The 24,258-nt window shown below is 38.8% G+C and overlaps 2 protein-coding genes across 15 annotated transcripts in view; one reads left to right on the top strand and one right to left on the bottom strand.

The window, feature by feature from the left end:
• FAM185A (family with sequence similarity 185 member A) overlaps positions 1-16,050 on the bottom strand; it is a 59,194-nt gene extending 43,144 nt beyond the window's left edge. For 3 of the 4 annotated variants that reach the window (XR_011438079.1, XR_011438080.1, XM_023638840.2), the window contains exons 1-4: positions 15,462-15,998; positions 12,610-12,719; positions 7,858-7,950; positions 3,230-3,368 (exon numbers count right to left, since the gene is read on the bottom strand). Coding sequence is in view for 2 of the 4 variants with exons in the window: in XM_023638840.2 (XP_023494608.1) it covers positions 3,230-3,368; positions 7,858-7,950; positions 12,610-12,719; positions 15,462-15,822 (703 nt within the window). In the remaining 2 variants the exon portion in view is untranslated. Of the gene's footprint in view, positions 1-3,229; positions 3,369-7,857; positions 7,951-12,609; positions 12,720-15,461 lie in introns of all 4 variants that reach the window. The other variant, XM_070265354.1, reaches the window with a different exon arrangement.
• A 51-nt stretch (positions 16,051-16,101) lies between these two features.
• The window catches only part of CCDC146 (coiled-coil domain containing 146), a 114,917-nt gene continuing 106,760 nt past the window's right edge, over positions 16,102-24,258 (top strand). For 2 of the 11 annotated variants that reach the window (XM_014738882.3, XM_005609025.4), the window contains exon 1: positions 16,153-16,441. The gene's annotated coding sequence lies outside the window, so the exon portion shown is untranslated. Of the gene's footprint in view, positions 16,463-24,258 lie in introns of all 11 variants that reach the window. The other 9 variants (XM_070264181.1, XM_070264180.1, XM_070264182.1 and 6 more) reach the window with 6 other exon arrangements.

Genomic DNA, 24,258 nt, shown 5'->3' with positions numbered 1-24,258 from the left:
GAACAGGCAGGTCTTAGAATGCATATATTCTCGAAGTTTGTTTCCTGTAAGTCAGATGTTTAGAAGGAGCAACATATTTTCCCACAAAAACAAGTTTCAAGATCCCCAAGCCAGCTTGTTTAATGTTAGCCAAAATAAATCCCTAATTTCTGTTCTACGACCATCACCATTTAGAACAAAGAAGTCACTGGAACATGTATTCAGAGTTCCAGGTTGGGATGATCCGTGGGAGACAGCTCTTCCTCCTAAAATCCCACTAGCGAGAACACAGGGGCTTCCTTTCACGAGCCCTGACTCCAACCTTCTCATCTACGAGAGAACATTGCCTGCTCTTCTGTACCCGTCCCACCTCCAAACTCCAAACTCCAAACTCCACTAACATGTTCACATAACCCCTTAGGACAAGGATGGAAACGGGCGGCATGGGAGGGGGAGGTAAGAAACCTGGGCTTGTCTGAAGGGTGATTTGAAAGGAGGCAGGCACTGGGGTGTGACTAGGAAATGAGGAAGGTTTCCTTCTCACCCCTCCCTCTTTTATATAGTTACTTTCACTGAAAAACCAAAGCAGAGTGAGGGCCAAGCACTGGACCAGGAAAGCAGGGATTAACATAGCAGCTCTTCTGCAGCGGCTGGATCAGACTCCCCTCCCTCGCTTCTTCTCACTGCTGTGCTAGTGTTACAAACAAGGACGGCATTCAGTCCTTCCCGGAGACTGCGAGTTCTTTCACCACAGGTATCATCTCCTGCCTGACTTTGTACCCTTGGTGCCTGAAAATCTGGCACACAGTAGGTGGTCAACATATGTGTTGAATGAATCAATAAACAGAACAGTAGTGGATGCTGTGACTCATCACCCAGAACCCACTCTATAACCGAAGGGCCTATGTTCCTGGCTGTTGGGAGCATTGCTGGCAGACAGGCCTCAGTCAGCCCTTAGGGAAAAGCCTTGACTGAAGAGCCATCCTGGCCGCAGATCATACTCCTTGCTGGGGCAGCCTGCATCTAACGACTGGGGACACAGGCATACCTTGGAGAGAGCATGGGTTCAGTGCCAGACCACTGCAGTAAAGCAAATAAAGAGAGTCACAGGAATTTTTTGATAAAAGTTATGTTTATACTATACGAAGTGTGCAATAGCATTATGTCTAAAAAAACAATGTACATACCTTAACTGAAAAACACTTTATTGCTAAAAAATGCTAACCATCATCTGAGCCTTCAGAAAACTGTAATCTTTTTGCTGGTGCGGAGTCTTGTAAAAAATCTAATACCTGCAAAGCGCAATAAAACGAGGGACGCCTGTACAGAGGTCCAGCTCCCCTCACCCCAACCTGAGACGACTCTAAGGACCGTCCCAGCGTCAGGGCTCCCCCTTGCGGCTGTTGAGTGCGTTACAGCCCAACTTCTCCCGTGGAAACCCGGCTTCCCTCCCTTCCACGGCATTGGTCCCAAGGCTTCCCCAGCAAGTGTGCTGCACTCTCGTTTCCACCTCAGAGTCTGCTTGCAAGAAACCCAACCCGAACCAACAGTCCCACAGAGGACCTAAGTGTGACGCAGGTTTAAACCGCCCAAGGAAAGGTATCTGACTTCATATTAAAGGTCAGTAAATATAAAACGCTTTAAGAAAGGCCATGCAATGAACTCTTTTTATCCCCAGCAATTTGTTTCCATTTCAGCTCCTTTAAATAATCAAGAGACCTAGAGTATTTTGAGGGCCACCTCAAAAAAGTGCATCTGTTTTACTATCATGTAAGCTATTAATGACAAACTATACCAAATTCAACACTTGTCTAACTTAAAACAAAGCAGAAAAAAATTAATGAATTTAGTGTAAACAGTATAAGGCGCTACAGAGAACAGAGCTGTTTTTATTGTGTTAATCAAGCTGACTTTATAAGGCATTGCTTTCCCATTAAAAGATATTCAACATATTAAATACAGTACTTTTAATTGCAATTAACAGTTAGAAATTCGATGCTTACATAAAAATCACTGTTAAAATATGAAGAGGTGCAAATTCCCAGCAAGGCACAGCTAAGTAAAAAATAAATGAATAAGTAACAAAACTATTTGCTTTATCTGGATCCAGCTCCACTGGACTCAAGCTATTTTGGGCTCAAATAATACCTTAATCTTGCGAGAATAGTTGATGAGGACTCAAATATCTTAACCTTGCAAGAATGGTTGTTAAATTGAGGCTCAAGAATTATTTTAAGCATAATAAGTACTCATTTTTTTAGATTTTTTTTTTAAACTGTAAGACTACTTGGCAATTTGCTACGCAGCATGGCTAGAGACCATCTGATAATTCATGCTCACTACTAAAATCTGGAGGTATTGCCAAAGTGTATAGATACCAATATTCAGCTTTCCTGTGGAAGCTAAATAAGTGGTCTATATGTGGAAAAGTTTCAGTCCATACTTCCTGGAAAATGGCCCAAAAGGCATTTAGTAGACGTGCGTATACTGTCCTTCTTGCCAGAATAAGTGACTCAATTCTATCTGTATCTATTTCAGCCAACGTACCTGGACTGGAATCATCTGCATGTGGAAATTGAAGAAGCATGCTGAGTGACAGTGAACACCAGCATGCCCTTTGCCTACTACTTCACCGTTATCCTCTTCTTTTCTTTCAAAGATACAAAAATTAACTAAGTAATATTACTTGTCTGCAGAGACATGTTTTGAAAGTCATAAGATGATATTTAATCAAAGAAAACGGAAAATGGCAGGGTACTGAGAGGACCTGGTGCCAGTACTAATACACATACAGCATTTTAACCAAAATTAGTATCACTGAGTTGCTATAATTTGATTCCACAAATGTTTCATTAATTTATTTAATCCTTAGCTTCCCTATCATAAAAGCAACCACTCAGAACCCATCTTTATTTTTAACACCACTTTTATTTTCTTGTGCTTCCCTCTGAATATCTCCTGCACATATTTTCTTGTTTGTTTCCTTTTATAAGGAAATGCATTAAAAATCAGTATTATTATTAGCTTCCTAGATAACAGCATAATATTCAATTTCTTGCCAAAATAAAATTAAATAGCTTTGAGTCATTTTATTTGGTGGGTTTTTTAAAAGACAGTTAGTCTGCAATTAATTATTTAGACAACCAGCTTCCTGATGGCAGATCTTTCTTCAAGTACAGAGAAACAGAGTCATCTCTTAAAATTTAGTTATGTGGAAAGTCTGAGCCGTATTAGGCCTTTTTCATCTTACCATGAACACTTCCTAATGTAATATCCCCAGCAGCAGAAGATAGAAATGACGAATCTGTATAAAGATACTTGGCTTTCAGCAAACCATCTTCAGTAGATACACTAACAGAACTTCCCTGCAGTTTATCTATGGTCACAGTCTGGTAAGAGAAAGACACACATCAGTTCACTACAAACAAGACGGGTAGAAAGCCAGAATGGCACCGACGGAGTCAGTGGGCGACTACATAAAAACACTATCCAGCACACAATCACTCGACTGACTTTGATTCCCTAGCTTTAATCACAAGATCGTGAACAACAGGGTCTTCTCTGAGGAATGTGGAACAGACCCATTATATTCCTTCATTTATTTAGATCTTCTTTAATTTCTCTTAATAATGTTTTATATTTTCTATGTAGAGTTCCTCTTCATCTTTTAAATTTATTCCTATTTGATATTTTCTAAGTGCTATTATTAAAGATATCTTTTTTAACTTCATTTTATTTTAATTGGCTGTTGTATTTGACCTTAAATCCAACAATTTCACTAAACTCACTAATTCTAATAATTTACCTGAATTAAAAGAATTTTTCTACATGCATAATTACATTGTCTACAAGTGATAGTTTCATTTCTTCCCTTCCAATCCTTATATTAATAGTTTTTCCTGCTCTTTCTTACCTTACTATCTGGCTCAAGCCTCCAATTCAATGGTGAATAGAAGCAATGAGATAGTAAGCATCCTTCTCTTATTCCTGTTCTCAGCGGGAAAGCTTGCAACATCTCATCATCGAGTAGGATGCTTGCTATAGACATCTTTTAGATTCTTTTATAAGATTAAGGAGGTTCGCCCCTATTTCAAATTTGTTTTATTGTTGTTTAAATCATGAATGGTTTTTGAATTTTAACACACACTTTATCTGATTTTATTGGACTATTATATGATTTTTCTCCTCTAGTCTGTTAATGTAGTGAATACACTATGATTCTTAGAACTTTTCCACTTTACATCTAATAAAGCAATAGCTTTCCATTGAACAAAATGGAAGGAATTTAGTATTTATCCCTAAACTTCCTTAACAAAATTTGCTATGTATTTATGTCTCAAATATTGAGCACAATGTAAAATGAAGACATTTATTTAAGGATTTCAAATTACCTTTATAGTATTTTAAACAAATGTTTTATAAGCATAAAGCGAGTGTTAATATAAAATTGTTGACATAAAAACTGACTCACCAGGAACGCTTGCTACAGTTTTGCCCAGGGTCAAATTCAAGTATTGCACCATAGTGTTTAAAGAAAGAATATTATTGTTTTTCAACAAATTGGCATCAGTGTCATCCACTCCTAATATGTCCTTCAAAAACTGTTGAGTTCAAAATGTCACTTAATAAGAATTGAGTTTTAAGAAACTAAAATATTAGAAGAAAATGTAAAAGTACAAAAAAAGAAAGAAAAGAACCCAGAGGTTCTTACAGAAAGCAAATTAAAATTACTCTGCCCTCTGGATTTGAAGTATATAACTTTCTTTTTTAATGGACTTTTTTTTTGGTGAGGAAGATTGGCCCTGAGCTAACATCTGTGCCAATCTTCTTCTATTTTGTATGTGGGATGCTGCCACAGCATGGCTTGATGAGTGGTGTGGAGGTCTGTGCCGGGGATCCAAACCTGCGAACCCTGGGCCCCTGAAGTGGAGCACATGAACTTAACCACTACATCACTGGGCCAGTCCCTTAATGGACTTTTATTAAGTATATAATATACACCCAAACTGCTTCTTATCTACTGCAGTTTCTTTTAAGCTAATTACAGATTCACTGGAATTTTTACTTCAAATGCAGTTTCAACAAATCTGTCAAAGAAAGATAGATATTTTACCTACATTCATATTTGTGAGAATACAAATGTTTTGCATTCCTCAGAGTTATAATAAAGGTACAAAATTCCTGAAAAAATTTATCCTTTACCTACAAAGTTTCTTCATGAAAAGTTGCTTTATGTATGGTTTCAAATTCTCCAAGTATTTCCATAAAGCAGACATCAAGTAGGAATACTCCAGCTTTTTATAGATAGTGAGGATATTTAAGTGAACACCAAAAGATGAAATTGAAAGAATATTTGAAACTTAAGTGAATTGGCAAAGGGGCACTTTTGATTGGATTCTCCCCACAACCAAATCAAGCCTCTAAGAGACGCCTTATGAGGATCCTGAAAGTGTCCAGGATTTGCTTTGTTCCTTAAACACTAAACATGTTACTCTGTGGGAAGCTAGAAAAATATCCTCCCCTGCCCCACCAAAGCAAGTCAAAGTATAACACCTCCTCCATAACAATAATGTAGTTATTTTAAGCAATTGTTCCTTAAAATTAATTTCAAAGAAATTCAAGTCCCTGAGGGCCACACTATAATGCACTATACCAGATACTAACTGGAACAATTAGACTTAGAACACTACAGTTCACAGCAAAACATTGAGGCTCTGATTTATAGTTATTAATGCTAATGGAAAAGTCATAAATCGACTCTTTGGATTAAACTGTATAGCTTGCTTATTAATAGAAGGAGCTATTTAAAGAAAGAACAAAAAGTAGATCCCTGGGGCCAGTCCCGTGGATGAGTGGTTAAGTTCGCGCCCTCTGCTTTGGCGGCCCAGGGTTTTGCCGGTTCAAATCCTGCGCGTGGATGGCACCACTCATCAAGCCATGCTGAGGTGGCATCCCAGATGCCACAACTAGAAAGACTCACAGCTAAAAATATACAACTATGTACCGGGGGGCTTTGGGAGAAAAAGGAAAAATAAAATCTTTAAGAAAAAAAAAGAAAAAAGTAGATCCCAAAATCAATATCTTCCTGACATCGATATTGCTATAAATTAATTTTCTTTTCTACATGAAAAGGAAGATTTTTCATAAGGTTAGTTATTATAAATCAATATAACATATAATGACAACCAAGTTTTAAGGAAGCATGTGGTTTTGCAGCTCAAACTAGGAAAGAGAGGTCAACCAACAACCACATCATCAATTCATCCAACATCAGATGAAGTGGATTTCTATCTTCTCTGTACCAAACTAAGGATACCGAAATTAACAATACAATTTAAAAACAGTCACTCCATATAAAATGGCATGTAAAGAATGCTGTTAAGAGTTTATAGTGTTCATTTGATTCTCACAATCTCACTGAGTACGAAAAACAAGTCATACCACCCCTGTTTTATGAATAATGAAACGGAGTCTCAGTAAAGTTAACTGGCAGATCTGGAACTGGTCAAGCTACCTTTCCTGTGTTTCATGTACCTTTACCATCATCATTTAGTAAACACTATATTAGAGCTGGCTAGGTGCCAGACATTGTTTTAAGTACTTTATCTGTTCTAACTCATTTAACCCTTATAACAACCCTCTAAGTTAAGTCCGTAACTATTATTCCATTTTCCAGAAACCGAGACACATAGAGGTTGAGTAACTTGTCTGAAATTAAAGAGCTTAAGCCAACATTCAAACCCAGGTAGTTTGGTTCTCAGTTCTGTGCTCCTAACCAATTCATTAGGCTGCCTTTCAAATATCTAAAGCACATTTCTGTGAAAATTGCATATTAAAAGTTAACATATTTCACAACCATTTATGTTACATAAAAAAACACAAACTTAGAAATATGCTTTAAAAATTAACACTATATATAATACAAATAGAAAGAAATATCTAGACTGATTCTTCAGTATAATATAAAATTTACTCAGGCAAGAAACAAAATAGTATAACAGAAAGGAGAAATAAATGAATATTTAATAAACCACAAAAGTTGGAATAAGTGGAAACAGTGGCCAAAATATTCAAATAACAAATAATTTTAAGGGGCCAGCCCCATGGCGTAGTGGTTAAGCTCAGTGCGCTCTGCTTTGGCAGCCCAGATTTGTGGGTTTGGATCCCGGGCGCAGAGACCTACAGCACTCGTCAGCTACACTGGGGCAGTGACCCACATATAAAAAACAGAGGAAGACTGTTAGCTCAGGGCTAATCCTCCTCAAGCAAAAGAAGAGGAGGCTTGGCAACAGATGTTAGCTCAGGGCTATTATTCTTCCTCAGCAAAAAAAAAAAAAAAAAAAAAAAAGATTAAAAAAATACAAACTATCTTTTATAACAACCAAAATCCCTATGGCTAATAAGCTTTTAGAGAACAGTAATGCTATCTAATGGTGTCCTCTTGTGGAAAATACTGAAGAAAGGTGAGTTTTGAAACATCCTTTAATTGCCTACAGGCAAAGTAAACAGGTCTTGAAAAAACACTCAAACAAACCTAACATATAAGAAGTTTAATCCCCATACTGGTGGCATCACTTAATGATCTATTTTAATTCACGGTCATAAAAATAAAAATCTCTTCAGAACTGGAATTAAACATTAAGTATTTAAAGTTGTTATTGATTCCAAATAAGACACTAAATAACTGTTAAAAATATTAAATCATAAACTAAAATTTAAATTGTATAATAATCACCTCGATTTCAAATTTGAATTTACTAATGAACTGAAATGCATTAAAAAGGCAATGTTACACAACAAATTTTGTAGAACCAACACATTGTGTGAGCCAACTTGATGCAAAATTACAACTACTAAAAAAGAAAGTTTCAATCTTACACTTTTATCTGATGCATGAATATCTATATTTCCATAAATTGTTCCCAGACAGATCACTTTGCCTCCTTTTGTTTGAACATGTAATTTTTGACTCTGAAAGACAAATATAAAAATACACATAGAGAAAAAGAGAGAATAAATTTTACTTATACTAATAAAAAAATCTTCAACATTTTGTACACTTCTTTTTAAATAATAATAAAGCAGAAAAAGAGAACCAGGGATGAAATAGAAACGCTCTGTTTGGAATAATAACCTCAACTAGCAAAGAACGTCAACTGCTGTTGACATGACTAAATAAGCAATCTGGACTCAAAGAGAAAAAAGAAGAGAGACGCGGGTGTTCCAGTAGCTTCCCTGAAGAAGGGCTTGGGAATCAAAGCTCACTGTGACCAGCCAACTGAACAAATTGATGATGAAGATGACAACTATAATCACTGTTACTGTTCACCGTCATTAATAACCACAACAGTCACCACTTACTTGGCATTTTCTTTGCACCAAATATGATATTCACTACTTTACATGAACTGTCATTGAATCCTCACAACAACTTGGAGATGGGTATTATATTTTTCCCATTTCACAGAGGAAGAAATCCAAGAATCAGAAAGGTTAAATAACTTTATCAGGTGACACAGTTGGAAAACAACAAAACGTAAACTAACAGTGACGATCAAGCTCTGTATCATTTCAAAACCCACACTCTTATGGCTGGAGTCATCTGAAGGAGGATATATTCACACTTAGGGTAACAGCCCACTGACTGCTTAACTTTCTAGCACAGCACATCCCAGAAACTGGAACTAAGCGAAAAGGTTGCTAAGCACAAATAAAGCAGTAGTCACAGTTAGCTTCCTCTGCCAGACAAAACATGTGTATATGTGTGTGACAGCTGATTTCACACTTGGAAACAGTGGTAGAAACTACTATAGGTCCACCAAAATCCATCTTTTCCTCCAAAGTAAGAGGAGTATAGCTGGGCCCATGAAGAGACAATATTTTCCAGCTTCCTTTACCTCTTAGGTGTTGCTAAGTTCTTGCCGAAGCAATGTAAGTGGAAATGCTACACGCAATTTCCAGGCCAGTGCTTTTAGAAGAGTTGGTATGCCTTCTCCGTGCTCTGCCCCTTCCACCAGATGAGAGCAAATTACAATGAGGCTCTAAGAGATGGCAGAGCCAGATGAAAGGAACCTAGAATGTCTGAATAGAAAAGAGCCACCCACACACTTGAACACACGTGAGAAATAAACTGCAGCTTTGTATATGAGCCATTAAATGTTTGGTCTGTTTTTTAGAGCAGCTTACTCTACCTTAACCATTTACACGTCTTCAATTCTGCCACAATTACAAAGAGAAAAAGAAAAGGCAAATAGCAGAAGAAGAAAAAGAGCAAAGCAAACTCACCAATACCATGACCAGCAACCGCAGAGAAGTGTCTAGAACGTAGGGAGAAAAAACCCAAAACAACCATAGATACCGTCTGGTTGCTTTACTGAGGGGTCACAGTAAAACCTTAGGTAAAAGAGCCTAGGAATGAATTTCAAAAAATTTAGTGAAAAGGGCAAAATGAATCATCTTTAAAAGTTTATCTTAAAAGTTTACAGTATGACAGACAACGCCCATAGAGACATGAGTCTGAAGTCAAATTGTATTTATCGTCTTAATCAAGCAGACAAGCAACTGATGAACTTTAGAAAAGAGTATCTCCAAAATAACTGTCATTTTAAATCAAGAGTTCTTAACGAAGTGTACATGAATTTCTAGAGTCTGTGAAACTTAGGAAATTGTAAGCAAAATTTCATATACTTTTCTCTAAGGAGACAATCATCAGGTTTTCAAAGAAGTCTAAGGCTCAAAAATGTTAAGATATTATTATAATTTAAAGCTCATCTAATTCCAAAAAATACGTGAAGTAGATTATAAAATATGTAAAACAAGATACTTAAAATAAATGTTTAAATAAATCAAACTATTTAGTAAAATATAAACTATTATACTGCATAAAATGCGAATGTGTGGCATGCAATGAGTTAAGGGTCTGTTGCCTAAAAAATTTACTTATCTATTCCCTAAGAAAGCTGAATAAATGCAGTATTGCCATACATTTTGCTTGGACAATAAAGAAACGTTAAAGAGTATGAGCTTACAAATCACAAAGACCCAAGTTCAAATCTCAGCTCAATTTATTAGCTATGTAAACTTAAATGAGTTCCTAAACCTTGGTACCTCACACTTTCTTCCTTCATAAAAGGAAGATAATTGAAGAATTAAATGAAGATTTAGCTAAGTTTCCGGTACATGAGGATTCAGTAAACAGTGGCTATAATTATTGCTAGAAACATTTTATTTTGTTGTTGTTAGTAATGTTGAGTCGACTCCGTCTCCCTGTGCACAGCAGAGCAGAACCCTGCCAGGTGTTCCTGTGCCATCCTCTCACCTTCCAGCACTCTATCAGACAATGTTCCAGCTGCTATTCATAGGGTTTTCATGGCCAAGTGCTTTGGAAGTGAGTGGCCATGTCCTTCTTCCCAGTCTGTCTAGTCTGGAAGCTCCCCTGAAATCTGTCCAGCATGGGTGACGCTGCTGGTATTTGCAATACTGGTGGCAGAGCTTTCAGCATCACAGCAACACGCAGCTGCCACAGTACGACAACCGACGACAGGTGGTGTGGTTCCCTGACAGGGAAACGAACCCGGGCAGGGGTGGCGAGAGCACCAAAATCTTAACCACTAGACCACCAGGGCTGGTGGAAGGGGCAGGTCTACGACATCTTATTACACAGATCAAATATATTTAAAGTCCTTAAAATGAGTGGAAGAGAAATATATAAATAGGTGATCACTACTTCGAGATAGTGATACTGTACCATATTTAAAGCTTAGACCAGATTATTTCACCAAATGTTCCCATTTGTGAATTTAAGTCAGTTAAACCCTAAGATCTCAAGAATAACTCTCTTAACCTTGGTGTACACCATTAGGACCCACTGACCCAATTTTAGTTCTTGAATTTTCTTTTTGAGCTATTCTGTTTGTAAGGACTGACATTTTATGACCTGTATTCTTTCTCAGAGGTCTTCCAAAGAACAAATAGAAAACATACTTATTTTTTGAAAATATTCTATCTTAAAATTACTATATTGGCCCACTGGACTCTTGTAAATCTAAAATATATGAGATCTTAGTGTTCCTGTTTTTCACATATCCTATAATTTTTTGCTATTTCATTATCCTAGGAGTTATTTCATCATTAATCATTAATTATTCCCAACTATGCTAAAAAGTAGACTAAAATATTTAGACAATAGAAGAATGATGGACTTTCCTAGAAAGGCAGTTCTCAACTAAAGGGGGTTTTCTCCCCCCGAGAACACTTGGCAATGTGTGGAGATATTTTTCACTGTCATAACTGAGGAGTGTGCTATTGGCCTTTATTTAGTAGGCAGATGCCAGGGATGCCTTTGAACATCTTACAGTTCACAAGTCAGTCCAACAACTAAGAATTATCCGGTCTGAAATGTCAATAATGCCAAAGTTGAGACACCATTTTTCATTTTAAGCCCATAATGGCAAACAGAAGAAAATTAACAAAAAAGATCTTTCAGAATTATGAGATAAATCAATACAAATGCAAAGAGACAGACAGCAGCATACTAGCTTCTAATTTTGACTGTGAAATTGAAAATCTAAGACTCTGAGTCTTCAGAGGACAATATTCTAGAAGAACTTTCTGAGACTCAAGCATTGATGAGTGAATGATATATTTCTAAGGACCAAAAGGAACTATGGTATTCTCATCTGGTTAGTCACTCCACATAAAGACTCCACTGTGCAATCTTTTACAACAAGAACCTAAACCATCTCGTTTTGCTAAAAGGACATGTGATAGTATTCTTTAATCTTTTATGATATTTGTGCAACAAAATTTATTTGAAATGGTTTACATGTGGACAGATCCTAAAAGCAGGTGTGCAAACAAAGGTGGCTGGAACAAAACAAACGACATAAAAATTTAAAAATGCATCAAATTAATCGTTCTAATTAGTGTTTATAAATCTAAAAATGAAAATGTTTTGCAATTATGAAGCAAAGATGACTGATTTCTCTTCAACAAAGTTATATGCCATCAAAGTTCACAAAAGTATTGTTCTGAATATGCGAGTCTAAGAAGCACCATCAGTAATGATAAGTAATGATAGGTTTTACTATGAGAGGTGTATTTGAAATCACTTGGAGCTGAGACCAATCTAATTTTAAGAAAATTAAATATCAAAGTGTTATTACAAAATAAGATGAATCATTTGCTGTTTGGCACAAATACCTACTGAATCCTTAAGTAATGAGCTACCTGGTACATAAAAATGTGATTAATCAAATATTTTAAGTACATTTATAGTGCTTAAAGACTTTTCCTTACTCTTTAACAAATGGGTGAAAGTCATTCGTTAAAAGTAAAATTTCTTTAACTTAATAAGATCTCAGAATACTAAGAATGTACTATCAGTTTCACTGTACACTTTGAAAGGGAATCTGAAAGGAATATGAGGAAAAACTTTCAAAGCTGCTACAACGTCTGTACTTTCAGAACAGAAGTGATTTCAAGGCAAAATTCTTGCAAGGAATTTCTGAGTGATGAATAAATGATACTCAGTACTTTGAAAAATAGAATAGCTTTAGTTTGATTCTGAAGTTCATAGTTTAAGGTTTTTTAAGAAAAGAATATTGAAACAAAATTAGAAAATGCTTATACCTTAAGAGACTGTAAGATGCTGGTCCCCTGCTCAGTTTCAATTTTACAATTATCACACTCAAAATTTTGGACTTTTACACAGCCAGACCCTGATGACTTGATATTCAAGTCTAGAAATGAAAAAAGAAAAAACAAGTTAGTAATATGGTTAATGGGCTCCAAAGCACTTTAGCACCCCCTAGAAATCCACCTTATGGATTATGTCCAAAATATTGCTGAACCCTGGAGAGAGCATATGTGTCAGCAGTCTCTCTCTAAAGGGGTATTCACCACAGCAACAGGACCAAATTTAATGCCCTTTTCTGCCGTTTTTTTTTTTTTTTTTTTTTGGAAATAAAGCAGTTATTTATTTATTTAGTTATTTTGGGGGAGGAAGATTCACCTTGGGCTAACATCCGTGCCAGTCTTCCTCTTTTTGCTGAGGAAGATTTGCTCTGAGCCAACATCTGTGCCCATTCTCCTCTATTTTGTGTGTGGGACACTGCCACAGTATGGCTGCTGACGAGTGGTGTAGGTCCATGACCAGAAACTGAACCTGAGCCCCTGAAGGGGAGTGTGCCTAACTTAACCACTAGGCCATGGGGCCAGCCCCTGAAAGCAGTTGTTCTGTTAGCCTATATCATCTAACGAGAGAAAGTAACCTAGCAGGGAAGTAAAGGAGGCCAGAGACTCCAATTCTTATGGGCATTCCCGGGAAAGATCACAGAAGCTTCTTCCCCACTGAGAAAACACACACACACACATACACACACACACACACACACACACACACACAGTCTGAGTAAGAAAACAGCAAGTGAACAAGTCATTATGGTAAACTAGGTAAATCAGTTAGCCTATTCTCTCTTATATTCATGAAGATTTAAAGATTTGTTCCCAAACCTCCTCAAAATTAAAAGCTCATTGCAGGAGTAGCATGGATCAGTATATATGATCATAACTTAGGTTTTCAAATCCTATCTCTAACCTTTCTTATCTAAAAAATGAGGCTATTACCATGTAGCTATATCACAAGCTATTTGAAATAATAATAAATGGGAACAATTTTTTGAAAAACCTGGTACTAAAAAGTATTAAAAACACAAGATTGTGGATAAACAACAGTGATATCTGAAGAAAGTTTGGAAAATATGGAGTCACAGATGCCATCCTTGGTTGTCAATTTAAGGCATAATCTTAGGTGTGTCTGTATAAAAATAAAAATCACTGATATTTAATACCTAATCCAAATACATATTGATGATTTCCCTTAAACCAGACTAGAGAAATAAACTATGTTGCCCCAAACACAAACTACCGGGGCTAACACCACAATTTCAATAGCTGTGGCATAAAAATCAGCTTCTACAGTTGTGTGCATGGCAGTCTCTGCCTTATAAAGTTTTAAAATAACAGCCATATTTTGGTTGGATTCAATCTAAAATATATAAAAAGACAATTTTACCCGATACTTAAATGGATACAAACGTAGCTGCAAAACCTTTACCCAGCTAAGCAGTGTTACAACGTAAGGCTTGATCTAAGGGCAGCGCTGACAGCCACAGGAAGAAGGAAACACTCTAAACATACTCTACCCTCGTTAGGTAGGTAGAGAGGTGTAGACTAGACACCAAGCAGTGCTAAAACGACTCACTCATCCACCCAAACAGGCAACAGACAGACTGGAGGAACAAGTAAGGAGGAAGAAAACTGAATTATGCTAACTGCGGGGCCCATGGAATAGACTTACGGAAACAGTAAATTGGAAACGGGGTTCTGGCGCTAAAAAGAGGAATCAACTATTGGGGTTTGGGATCACCAGCATAGGGAGTTCTAATTTTATCTGTGCTGCCATAAAATTCTGCTTACCTCTACTGCAACACTCAGTCTATTTTGTACCACAGTAACATATTGGCAAATCTTCCTCCCCACCCCAGGCTGCTAGATTTTGAGATCAAGGTCTCTTCTTCACCCGGGCTAGTTAAAAGAAACCGAGAAGCAGCAAAGCACAGAGGTTCAAATCCCAGCTCCACTGCTTTATAACTGAGAAAGAACCGGTCTGTTTCTTGATCTACCCCCACCAGAATGCAAGTTGCATGAAGGCATGGGTTTTTCTATTAGTTCACCCACAACAAATACCCCCTTTATGAAACCTGCTGTATCTCCCTTTCCTCTTCTGATCTGGTGACAATAACAGTATCTACTTTATCGTGCAATCCTAAGGATTAGAGATTATCTAAGCAGGGTTGGCTGCCGTTAGGATCATCAACATCCTCAGTCAGGCCCAAGAGGGCGGACAGCCTGTCGGACTTTCCTAGAAAAGCGTGTGCACACAGTGGCTTGCATCTGAGAACTAACAGGGAACCCAAGACCTAGGAGACACCCTGCAGGCACTACCAGCTGAAGTTTCCCAGGCAGTCCTACTGTGTGTTCCCCCCCAAAGCCTGCTACTCATGGAGAATTTACTTAGGCCGAAAATAAGAGAGATGTCTCAGGGAGAAGCTAGGTGCCTATTTGGAACCAAACACGTGGTCCAGGTGAGATGCGAACATCCTACTGACAGGGCTTTTCGGGGGCAGAGCAGGGGGAAACGTGGATGGACTGCCGCACCATGAACGCTCTATCAAGACATTTAACCCTGAGAAAGATCCACTTTGCTGTTGACAAAGCGCCAAGAGAGAACGTAAGGGGTTCAGCGGATGTCATCTGACTCAGATGATTCCAAACCACCTTCCCGTCCGATTCACAAACTTTCTACCATGGGGAACCTGATTCCTAACGACAGAGGCGGCTTCCGAAGGGGACACCGGTAAGCCGGCTGGACGGGCAGACCCCACACGGGGGGCGCACGTGGGCCTCGGGGCTTCACTTGCCGAAGTGGAGCGGCGCGGCCACCTCCACGGACCCCCGCGGGTCGAGGGAGTCGGACAGCACGGCCACCTCGCGTAGCGCCTCGTCGTACGCCACCCGCAGGCCGGACGCGCCCGCCGCGCTCGCCGCCACCAGCACGCGGTCGCCGTCCGGGTAGGCGAGGGGGTCCAGCGGCCTCACGGCCAGGCGGCACGGCAGCCGCGCCCGCAGCCGCCCGAACGGGCTCACCCGCAGCGCCCACTCCGCCGGGGCCTCGGGCTCCGACCCCGCGGAGCCGGACGACCGGGCCCGGCGAGCCCGGCACGCCCCACCGGCCCACACTCGGAGCTGCCCGAGCGCCCCGGCCGAGCGGGGGGCGAACATGGCGCGCCCCTCTCGTGCTGCCTCGGACGCCCTCCGCCACAGGCCACCCTCGCACGGCCGGTGGGCTTGGCCGCTGAGCGCGCTCAAGTCAAAAAGGGGACGTCTGCAACGGTGTGCTAAACCAAGAGCACGACCGCTCACGACCGCAGGCTACCGCAACCGCCCGCGCGCACGCCAGAGCGGCCGACGGAAGGTCAAAGCTCAAGCTTTGACCCAAGCTCCTCGCCTAGCCCCGCCCCCTCCCAAAGGCCGACGGGATAGGTAGTTCTTCACGAGGCCAGTCGTCGAAGGGCTCTGGGCAGCGTAACACTACAAATCCCAGGAGGCAATGCGCACGGTCGTAGGGGCAGGAACCGCAAGTGTGAAACCCGGCTCAGAAGGCGCGCGCTCTTTGCCTCAAGTCCGTTAGCCATTGGAGGGAAGGAAAAAAGAAAAATCTACGTGAAAGTCAAGCTGACCAATGGAAAGCGCGGAAGGTGCGAGGTGGGCGAGGCTGTGTGGTTTCCTTGGATACCGAGGACGCGACTTCTTTGGAGAGGGTGGAGCTTTGAAGTGCGACTCAAGAGCTGTAACCCACAGAGAAAAATAGCCTAAATAAGGATCGGGACGAAGGGAAGGGGTAAGAAACTGTGCTTTAAAGGTGCGAACTAGATGCAAAGTAGAGGTACCCTCAGGGGACGGTTAGCTCCAAGCTTCACTCAACTAGCGCGGGGTACCCCGGGATGGAGAATCCCTTGGTAAGAGGATAAAGAGCCAGACTGGGGCTTTTTAAAGGAACTCCCTCTTTGATGGCAAGTATAGGAATAGGGTTAGAGTCCTGCCTTCTTCCTGACTCTGAGTGACCTTAGGCCAGTCACTGGACGTCTCTGGGTTTCAGTTGTTCGCTCTGAAAATGGGATCAGTAATATCTTCTTTGTCTTGCCTCAAAGGATAATGGACGTGAACGCGGTGTACAGGCTACAAAATTGCAATGTAAATCACTGTGTTTTTATTTTAAGGATAGCATGACTGTAAGTTACCAAGAAAAACTTGAGAGATCATGTCTTGTGCTGACAACAGCATTGATCGCTCTGACTACAAATGATCCTCGGTTTTAGGGCTAAAATAGCAAAAAAGAGAGAGTCAGAATAATACAATGGGAAGATCGTGGAACTGATTATTTTCCTGGCTGTGCCATTAGTTTATCTGAGTCACCTGGACCTGTTTCTTAACCTTAAGATGTGGAAGGAGTGTACTAAATGACTCCATAAATCTTCTGTAAGCCTTTTATTATTCTGTGGGCAATTTTAAAAATGAAAATAAAAAAGACTTATTTCCTCCTTTCTTGCTTCTCTCTCCCTTTCTGTGCCCCCTTCCTCCTCCTACAAATCCTTCCCTAAGTTCTTTAGCAAAAATACGCTGCAATAATAAAATGCAAGTGCTGAAACTGAATGCCTTAAAAAATTGAAGCCCTTGGCTCAATGCAGTAACCAGAATTCCTGGGATCTCTAATGCTAGAGAGATGAGCTAAAGTCTAAGGAGCTGGGCTAAAGTCCTCAGTCCTCACAGGCCCACGTCACAGGGTTCTTTGCTAGCCATTACCTTTTAAAAAATTCAGTGTCTTAAGTTATCCTTTCCTCCTTTCCATCCTCCTAGTCCTTCCTGCCTCCTTATTCGTCGTCCTAGGGAAGGCTCGAGATAGGTGCCGGCTTTTAGTTTCCACTGGAGACTAGTTGTGTCCTGGCTTCCTGTTTCATTTGGTCATAATTATTCAGACTGATCTTCAAACTCTATTTTTAATGAAAACCCACCGGAATAACTTTGAAAAAGTCATTGGTTTAGGCAAGTTGAGAGTGCACTCAAATTTTTTGTACACATTCCAGATATTTTTAAATTAAATAGCAGTCCCGAAGAGATAATTTTGTTTCAATGGTAGTTTTCCCTTTTCTGAGTCAAACCAAGTTAATGGAATTGACAACTGACCCCTGATTGTCTATGTGGCAAAATCATTGTTTTACTATTTTCAGGCAAACAAAACTGAAGAAAATTGACTGAAAAATTACTATTCTCATTATATGAGTTTGAAAATGGAGAAAATTATTGATATTAAGATCAATATAAAATATTAAAAAGTCATTGATACTTTAAAAAGTCTAATGACTTATATATCATATCTGTCCACATGTCAATAATGACTAATAAAACACTAGCTTCCATCTGTATAACATTATAGTTTTCAAAACATGTTCACATGTATCATCCCGTAGTGTCCTCATAAAACACTCTGTGGGTAGCAGGGCAAGTCTTATTATCTTCACATCCTTTTACCCCTCCACCAAAAGATCCTTCTATCTTCCTGACACCTTTGAAGAAAAAAGATTATTTATCAAACGAATGGAGAATCATATATAACTTTCCTCCCTTATTTGGAGTTTACTTGTAAGGTATTTTTACATCTTCAATTTAAAAAAAAAATTCCTATTGTCATGAACATATAGCACTGGTGGGAGTGTAAGTTATCACCAACTTTCCAGAGTTCAGTTCAGCAATTTGCATAAAGCACCTCAACAATATGTACATCCATGACCTGGAAATTGTACTTGTTGGAATTTAATGTAAGCATAAAATTAGGGATGCTCAAAAAAGTTTATATTTGAAGAATTTTGTTTTATAGGGTTACTTATGATAGTGAAGAATGGAAACAACCCAAATGTCCAAAAATAAAAGGGTGTTACGTAAATTAGTATACATCTGGAATATGCAACAGTTTAAAAATTATATTTTGAAGATTATTCAGTGATATGGGAATCTTCCATAATATAGTTGTAAAGGGAAAAGCTAGTTTTCCTTCCATGTGTGTCTCCTTTACTCTCACACTACTACCACACTCCTGACATTTCACTTCTGACGCTTCTTGTCACCAAATGTGTGGGGTTTTTTCCCTACAACAAGCAATTCTCTTTGACACCAGCTGAGCGTCCTACAATTTAACTCTGTTTGACACTGACAGTATCTGACTCTCTGACACTCTCTATCTGACACTATGATAGTGTCAGATCTCACAGGTTAAGGGCTCAGTCCCACAAGACTTCTCTCACCCACATCAAATGCCAACAGCAAGTAGTAGGTCCCTAGGTTACCCACAGTTCTGTCCCTTTGGCTGCAGGTCCGAGGGTCCCTGCTCCCCTCCTCAGGTTCAGTTAATTTGCTAGAGTGGCTCCCAGAACTCAGGGAAACACTTCCTCACATTGACCAGTTCATTAAAGGGTGTGATAAAGGATACAGGTGAACAGCCAGATGAAGAGATCCGAAGGGCGAGGTCTGGGAGTGTCCTGAGCGCAGGAGCTTCTGTCCCCATGGAGTTGGGGTGTGTCACCCTTCCAGTATGGCTGTGTTCACCAAACTGGAAGCTCTCAGAACCCCATACTATTGGGATTTTTATGGAGGCTTCATCCTGTAGGCATGATCCATCCTATCTCCATTTTCAACTCTTCTTCCTTCTCAAGAATATAGGGGGCAGGGCTGAAAACGCAAAGCTTCTAATTATGGCTTTTTCTTTCCAGTGACCAGCCCTTGTCCAGTAGCCATCCGGAAGCCCACCCAAAGTTTCCCCATTAAAACAAAAGATACTCTTATCACCCAGGAAATTACAAGGGTTTCAGGGGTCCTGTGTCAGAAACTGGGGACAGAGACCAACATGTATTCTTTTATTCTCTCTCAGTAATATTAAGTGAAAAGAGTATTGTATTTATAGTATGATCCAAATTCTGTCCTAATAATAATATTAATTCTATCATAAAATTGTATTTAAAAATATAGTCCTTAGAAACATTCCAGAGGGAAATACATGACTGGATAACAATGATTATCTATAAATAGTGAGATGATGAATTATTTCTTCATTTTGTGTGTGTGTTTTCAATAGTGAACATACATTACATTTAAAAAGTATTTCTTAGCATATATTGTTTCCTAAGACTAACTCAAATAATGAAATAGGTGGAGGATTTCTTCCCATCGAAATGTAAATACCCATGAATATTTTACTTTATTTAGTAAATTATATTCAATAAACGGACAGCAGAGGGCATGAGAGAGTCTTCAGAAAAATATAATCTAAAAAAGGGTTCTGGAATTCAGCTTACGTGAAGGAAGCCCTAGGAATTTGCTAACTTTCTTAACTATTAACTTCTAAAATAAATCTCTCTTTTTTTTTTCTTTTGAGGAAGATTGGCCCTGAGCTAACATCTGCTGCCAATCCTCCTCTTTTTGCTGAGGAAGACTGGCCGGAGCTAACATACATGCCCATCTTCCTCTACATTATATGTGGGACACCTACCACAGCATGGTGTGCCAAGCGGTGCCGCATCCACACCCAGGATCCGAACCCGGTAACCCCGGGCTGCCACAGTGGAAGGTGCGCACTTAACCACTGCGCCACTGGGCTAGCCCCAAAATAAATATATCTTGTGATTTCTTTTCTTCTTATGAAATCTTGTAAAACTCAATAATTTAAACTAATTACTAACAGTACTAAGAAGTATTTAATGACTATGTAGGTAGTCCCTTTTGAAATCTACGTGTTATTTGTTTCCATGCAGATGATGTACAGGAAAAAGTTTGTTATTTAATGTAGTCAAATTTCCTCACTTAAAACATGTGAGAACTTGCCTAGGTTCCACAAAGGTAGGGGGATATGTGTACTCTGTACATTAAACCAATATGTATTTGTGTGTTTATACGTGTGTCTAAGATAATATTTATTACAACCAGGGAGTTTACTTGTAATAGAAAAACTTTAGAAACTCACTCTAGATTAGAGTCTTTTTTTTTTTAAATTTTTTTCCTTTTTCTCCCAAAGCCCCCTGGTGCATAGTTGTATATTCTTAGTTGTGGGTCCCTCTAGTTGTGGCATGTGGGACGCCGCCTCAGCACATCTTGATGAGCAATGCCATGTCCACACCCAGGATCCGAACTGGCAAAACCCCGGGCCCCCGCAGCGGAGCACATGAACTCAGCCACTCAGCCATGGGGCCGGCCCCTAGATTCGAGTTCTTGTATGAAGCTGGTGCTTCATTCCTTTCTACAAGGTAGCAATAGTGTCTCAACAGTCACACAGTAGAAGCATTGACATATCCCTCGAGTAGAAATTCTAATTGTATTTTATATATTTTGAGGCTATGCCATTAGTTATGTATAGGTTCACGATTAATATCGCTTCCTAAAAAATTTTTTTTGTCATTAAACAATGACCATCTTTATCTCTAGTATTGTTTTCTGTCTTGATGTCTATTTTTATCTGATAATAATAATAATAATAATTTCATCCTTTTACTTCAAATCTATGACATTATATTTGGGACTTGTCTCTTATAAACAGAATACAGCCGGATATTTTAAATCCAATTTGAGAATCTATCTCCACAGGTAAAGTTAGTCCATTACATTTTTTTGTAATTACTTTTACATTTATACTTATTCTTACCATCTTATAATGTGTTTTCTATTAACCTTGCCTTTTTGCCCTTTTGTTGTTGTTCCTCTTTTTCTCCATTCATGTCTTGTTTTAGTCTAAATGTTTTTCTTTATTCTTCTTTTTCCTCTATAGTAATTTGGAAGGCCATTTGGATCCTTGTTTCTAATCATTATCCTTAAATTTTTAGCATACTCACTTGACTTAGCAGAAGTCTCATCAACCACTATCTCCTCCTCCTCTCAGACAATGGAACTCTTTGACGTCAATCTTTTCCCTTCTATCTTCCATGTCGTTTATTGCCTGTGTATTTTAGTCCTGCCTTGTTTTTGAAGCCACACAAGTAGTTATTATTATTGTTGTTGTTTATATTCAATGCTTATTTAACTTTAGCAACGTTCACCAATTTATCTGCTCACTTCTTTCCTTCTAGCTTCACTTTTGTTTTTACTGAAGTATATCCATTATACATATTCAACAAGAATCTGAGAGATTTCTTCAGACTTTGTTTGAAAATGTCTCTATTTTATCCTTACTCTTAAATAATAATTTAGGTGACAGTTACTACCTGTCAATTCTTTGAAGAAGTACAGTTTTTGTTAATGAGAAGTCTTCTATCTATCTAATCTAGTTCCTTTGCAAAGAATCTGCTTTTTCTCTTTGGTTATTTGGAGTTTTTTTTCCTTTATTGTGATAGTCTCCAATTTTAGCATTCTGTATAAGTTTAATTCTTTTTCTTTGCTTTGTTTTAAAGTCAAATTTATTGAGGTATAATTTACATACAGTAAAATTCACCCTTTTTAGGTGTACAACTCTATGAATTCTGGCAAGGGTATACAGTCATGTAACCACCATGATGGTCAAGATGTAGAACTTTTCCACCATTGCCAAAAGTTCCCTTGTTCTCCTTTGTAGTCAGTCCTTCTCCCCCAGTGCCCAGCCCCTGGCAACCACTGACCCGTTCTCTGTCCCCACACTTTTGCCTTTTCCAGTATGTAGCCATTTGGCTTAGTATAATGTATCTGAGGTTCATCCATGTTGTATGTATCAGTAGTTCGTTTCTTTTTATTTCCATGTTGAATTCCATTGTATGACTGTACTACAATTTGCTTATACATCCACAAGTTGATATTTGGATTCTTTCTGGCTTTTGGTGAATATGAATAAAGCCAATGTAAACATTTGTGTACAGTTTTCGAATGGATATATGTCTTCATTTCCCTTGAATAAAAAACACATGAGTGAGAGGGGTGGGTCATTTGGTAAATGTATGTTTAAATTTAGAAGAAATAACTAAACTATTCCAAGGGAGCTGTACAATTCTCATTCCCACTAGGAACATGTGAGCGTTCCAGTTACTCCACATCCTCACCAACACTTGGTACTGTCACTTTAAAAAAAAAAACACTCTACTATGTGTACAGTTGTATCTCATTGTGATTTTTATTTGCATTTCCCAGATTACTAATGAAGTGAGCATATTTTCACGTTCTTATTTGCCATTTGTATATTTTCTTAGCTGAAAAATCTGTTCATATCTTTTGCCTGTTTTTTAATTGGTCTGTTTGATTTTGTGGGGACTGGAATTGGCCACCCCAAGACATGTCTCTTTGGCATGATGATTATTTGAGGCTAGTTACTTTGCAGACAGGAAAGCAACTGAAAAGTAGAATTTACTTACCCTTTGTAAGAGACATTTACATTGTAAAGGAACTCTCCATCTGTAGAGCTATCTCCCTCTGTACCAGGAAGAAGGGGAGATGACCTTGTCTCTAGAAACTCTTAATCAATGCCAAAGGCAAGGACTTAAATCTGCATTTTGTTTGCTGTACTTGTGTGGTGATCTCCCATGATCGACTCCCCCTCCATCCCCAGCATCCTCCTTTGTCTTTAGATATTTAAGTGGTGGTTTTGGCCATTTTGGCGAGTTGCTCAGTTTGCCTGACTTCTCCCATGTATACATGCTATAAAGCTTTGTTTAATTTTCTCCTGCTATTCTGTCTCACGTGAATTTAATTCATTCTCCGGCCAGACGAACCCACATTTGGGTAGAGGAAACGTCTTCCTCCCCTACAATTTCTTATTATTGAGTTATGAGATTTACTTATATGTTCTTGATACCTGTCTTTTGTCAGATACATTATTTACTCACATTTTCTTCCCATCTGTGACTTTTGTTTTCAGTTTCCCAACACTGTCTCCTGAAGAGCAGATATTTTAAATTTTGAAAGAATCCAATTTATCTATTTTTTTCTTTTATGATTTGTGATTTTGTGTCCAATCAAAAAAAAAATTTCTCAGGGCCAGCCCCATGGCCAAATGGTTAGGTTCACATGCTCCACTTGGGCAGCCCAGGGTTTCACCCGTTCAGATCCTGGGTGCAGACATGGCACTGCTCATTAGGCCATGCTGAGGTGGCATCCCACATGCCACAACTAGAAGGACCCACAACTAGAACATACAACTATGTACTGGGGGGCTTTGGGGAGAAGAAGAAGAAGGGAAAAAAAGATTGCCAACAGTTGTTAGATCAGGTGCCAGTCTAAAAAGAAAAAAAATTTCTCCAAACCAAGGTCACAAAAATTGTCTTCTATGTTTTCTTCTGGAAGTTTTTTACTTTTAGGTTTTACATTTAGGCCTATGCTCATTTCAAGTTAATTTTTATAAATGATACAGGGAACGGGTTGAGGTGCATTCTTTTATATGGGGATGTCTAGTTGTTCCAGCATCATTTGTTGAAAAGCATAATCATCTCAATGGATTTTTAAAAAAACATTTAGCAAAATTCAAAACCCATTCCTGATAAAAACTCTTGATAAACTTCGAAGAAAAGTGAACTTCTACCACCCAATACAGGCATCTATGACAAACTTACACTTAATACCATACTGAACGATAAGAGACTGAATGTTTCCTCCTTAAGATCTGGGACAAGTCAAGAATGTTCACTCTCACCACTTTTATTCCACATTGTACTGGAAGTC

The sequence above is a fragment of the Equus caballus genome, chromosome 4 (genome assembly GCF_041296265.1).
Source record: "Equus caballus isolate H_3958 breed thoroughbred chromosome 4, TB-T2T, whole genome shotgun sequence".
Taxonomy (NCBI): domain Eukaryota; kingdom Metazoa; phylum Chordata; class Mammalia; order Perissodactyla; family Equidae; genus Equus; species Equus caballus.
The sequence above is the reverse complement of the archived record's forward strand: the minus strand, read 5'-3'. Positions and strand labels throughout refer to the sequence as shown.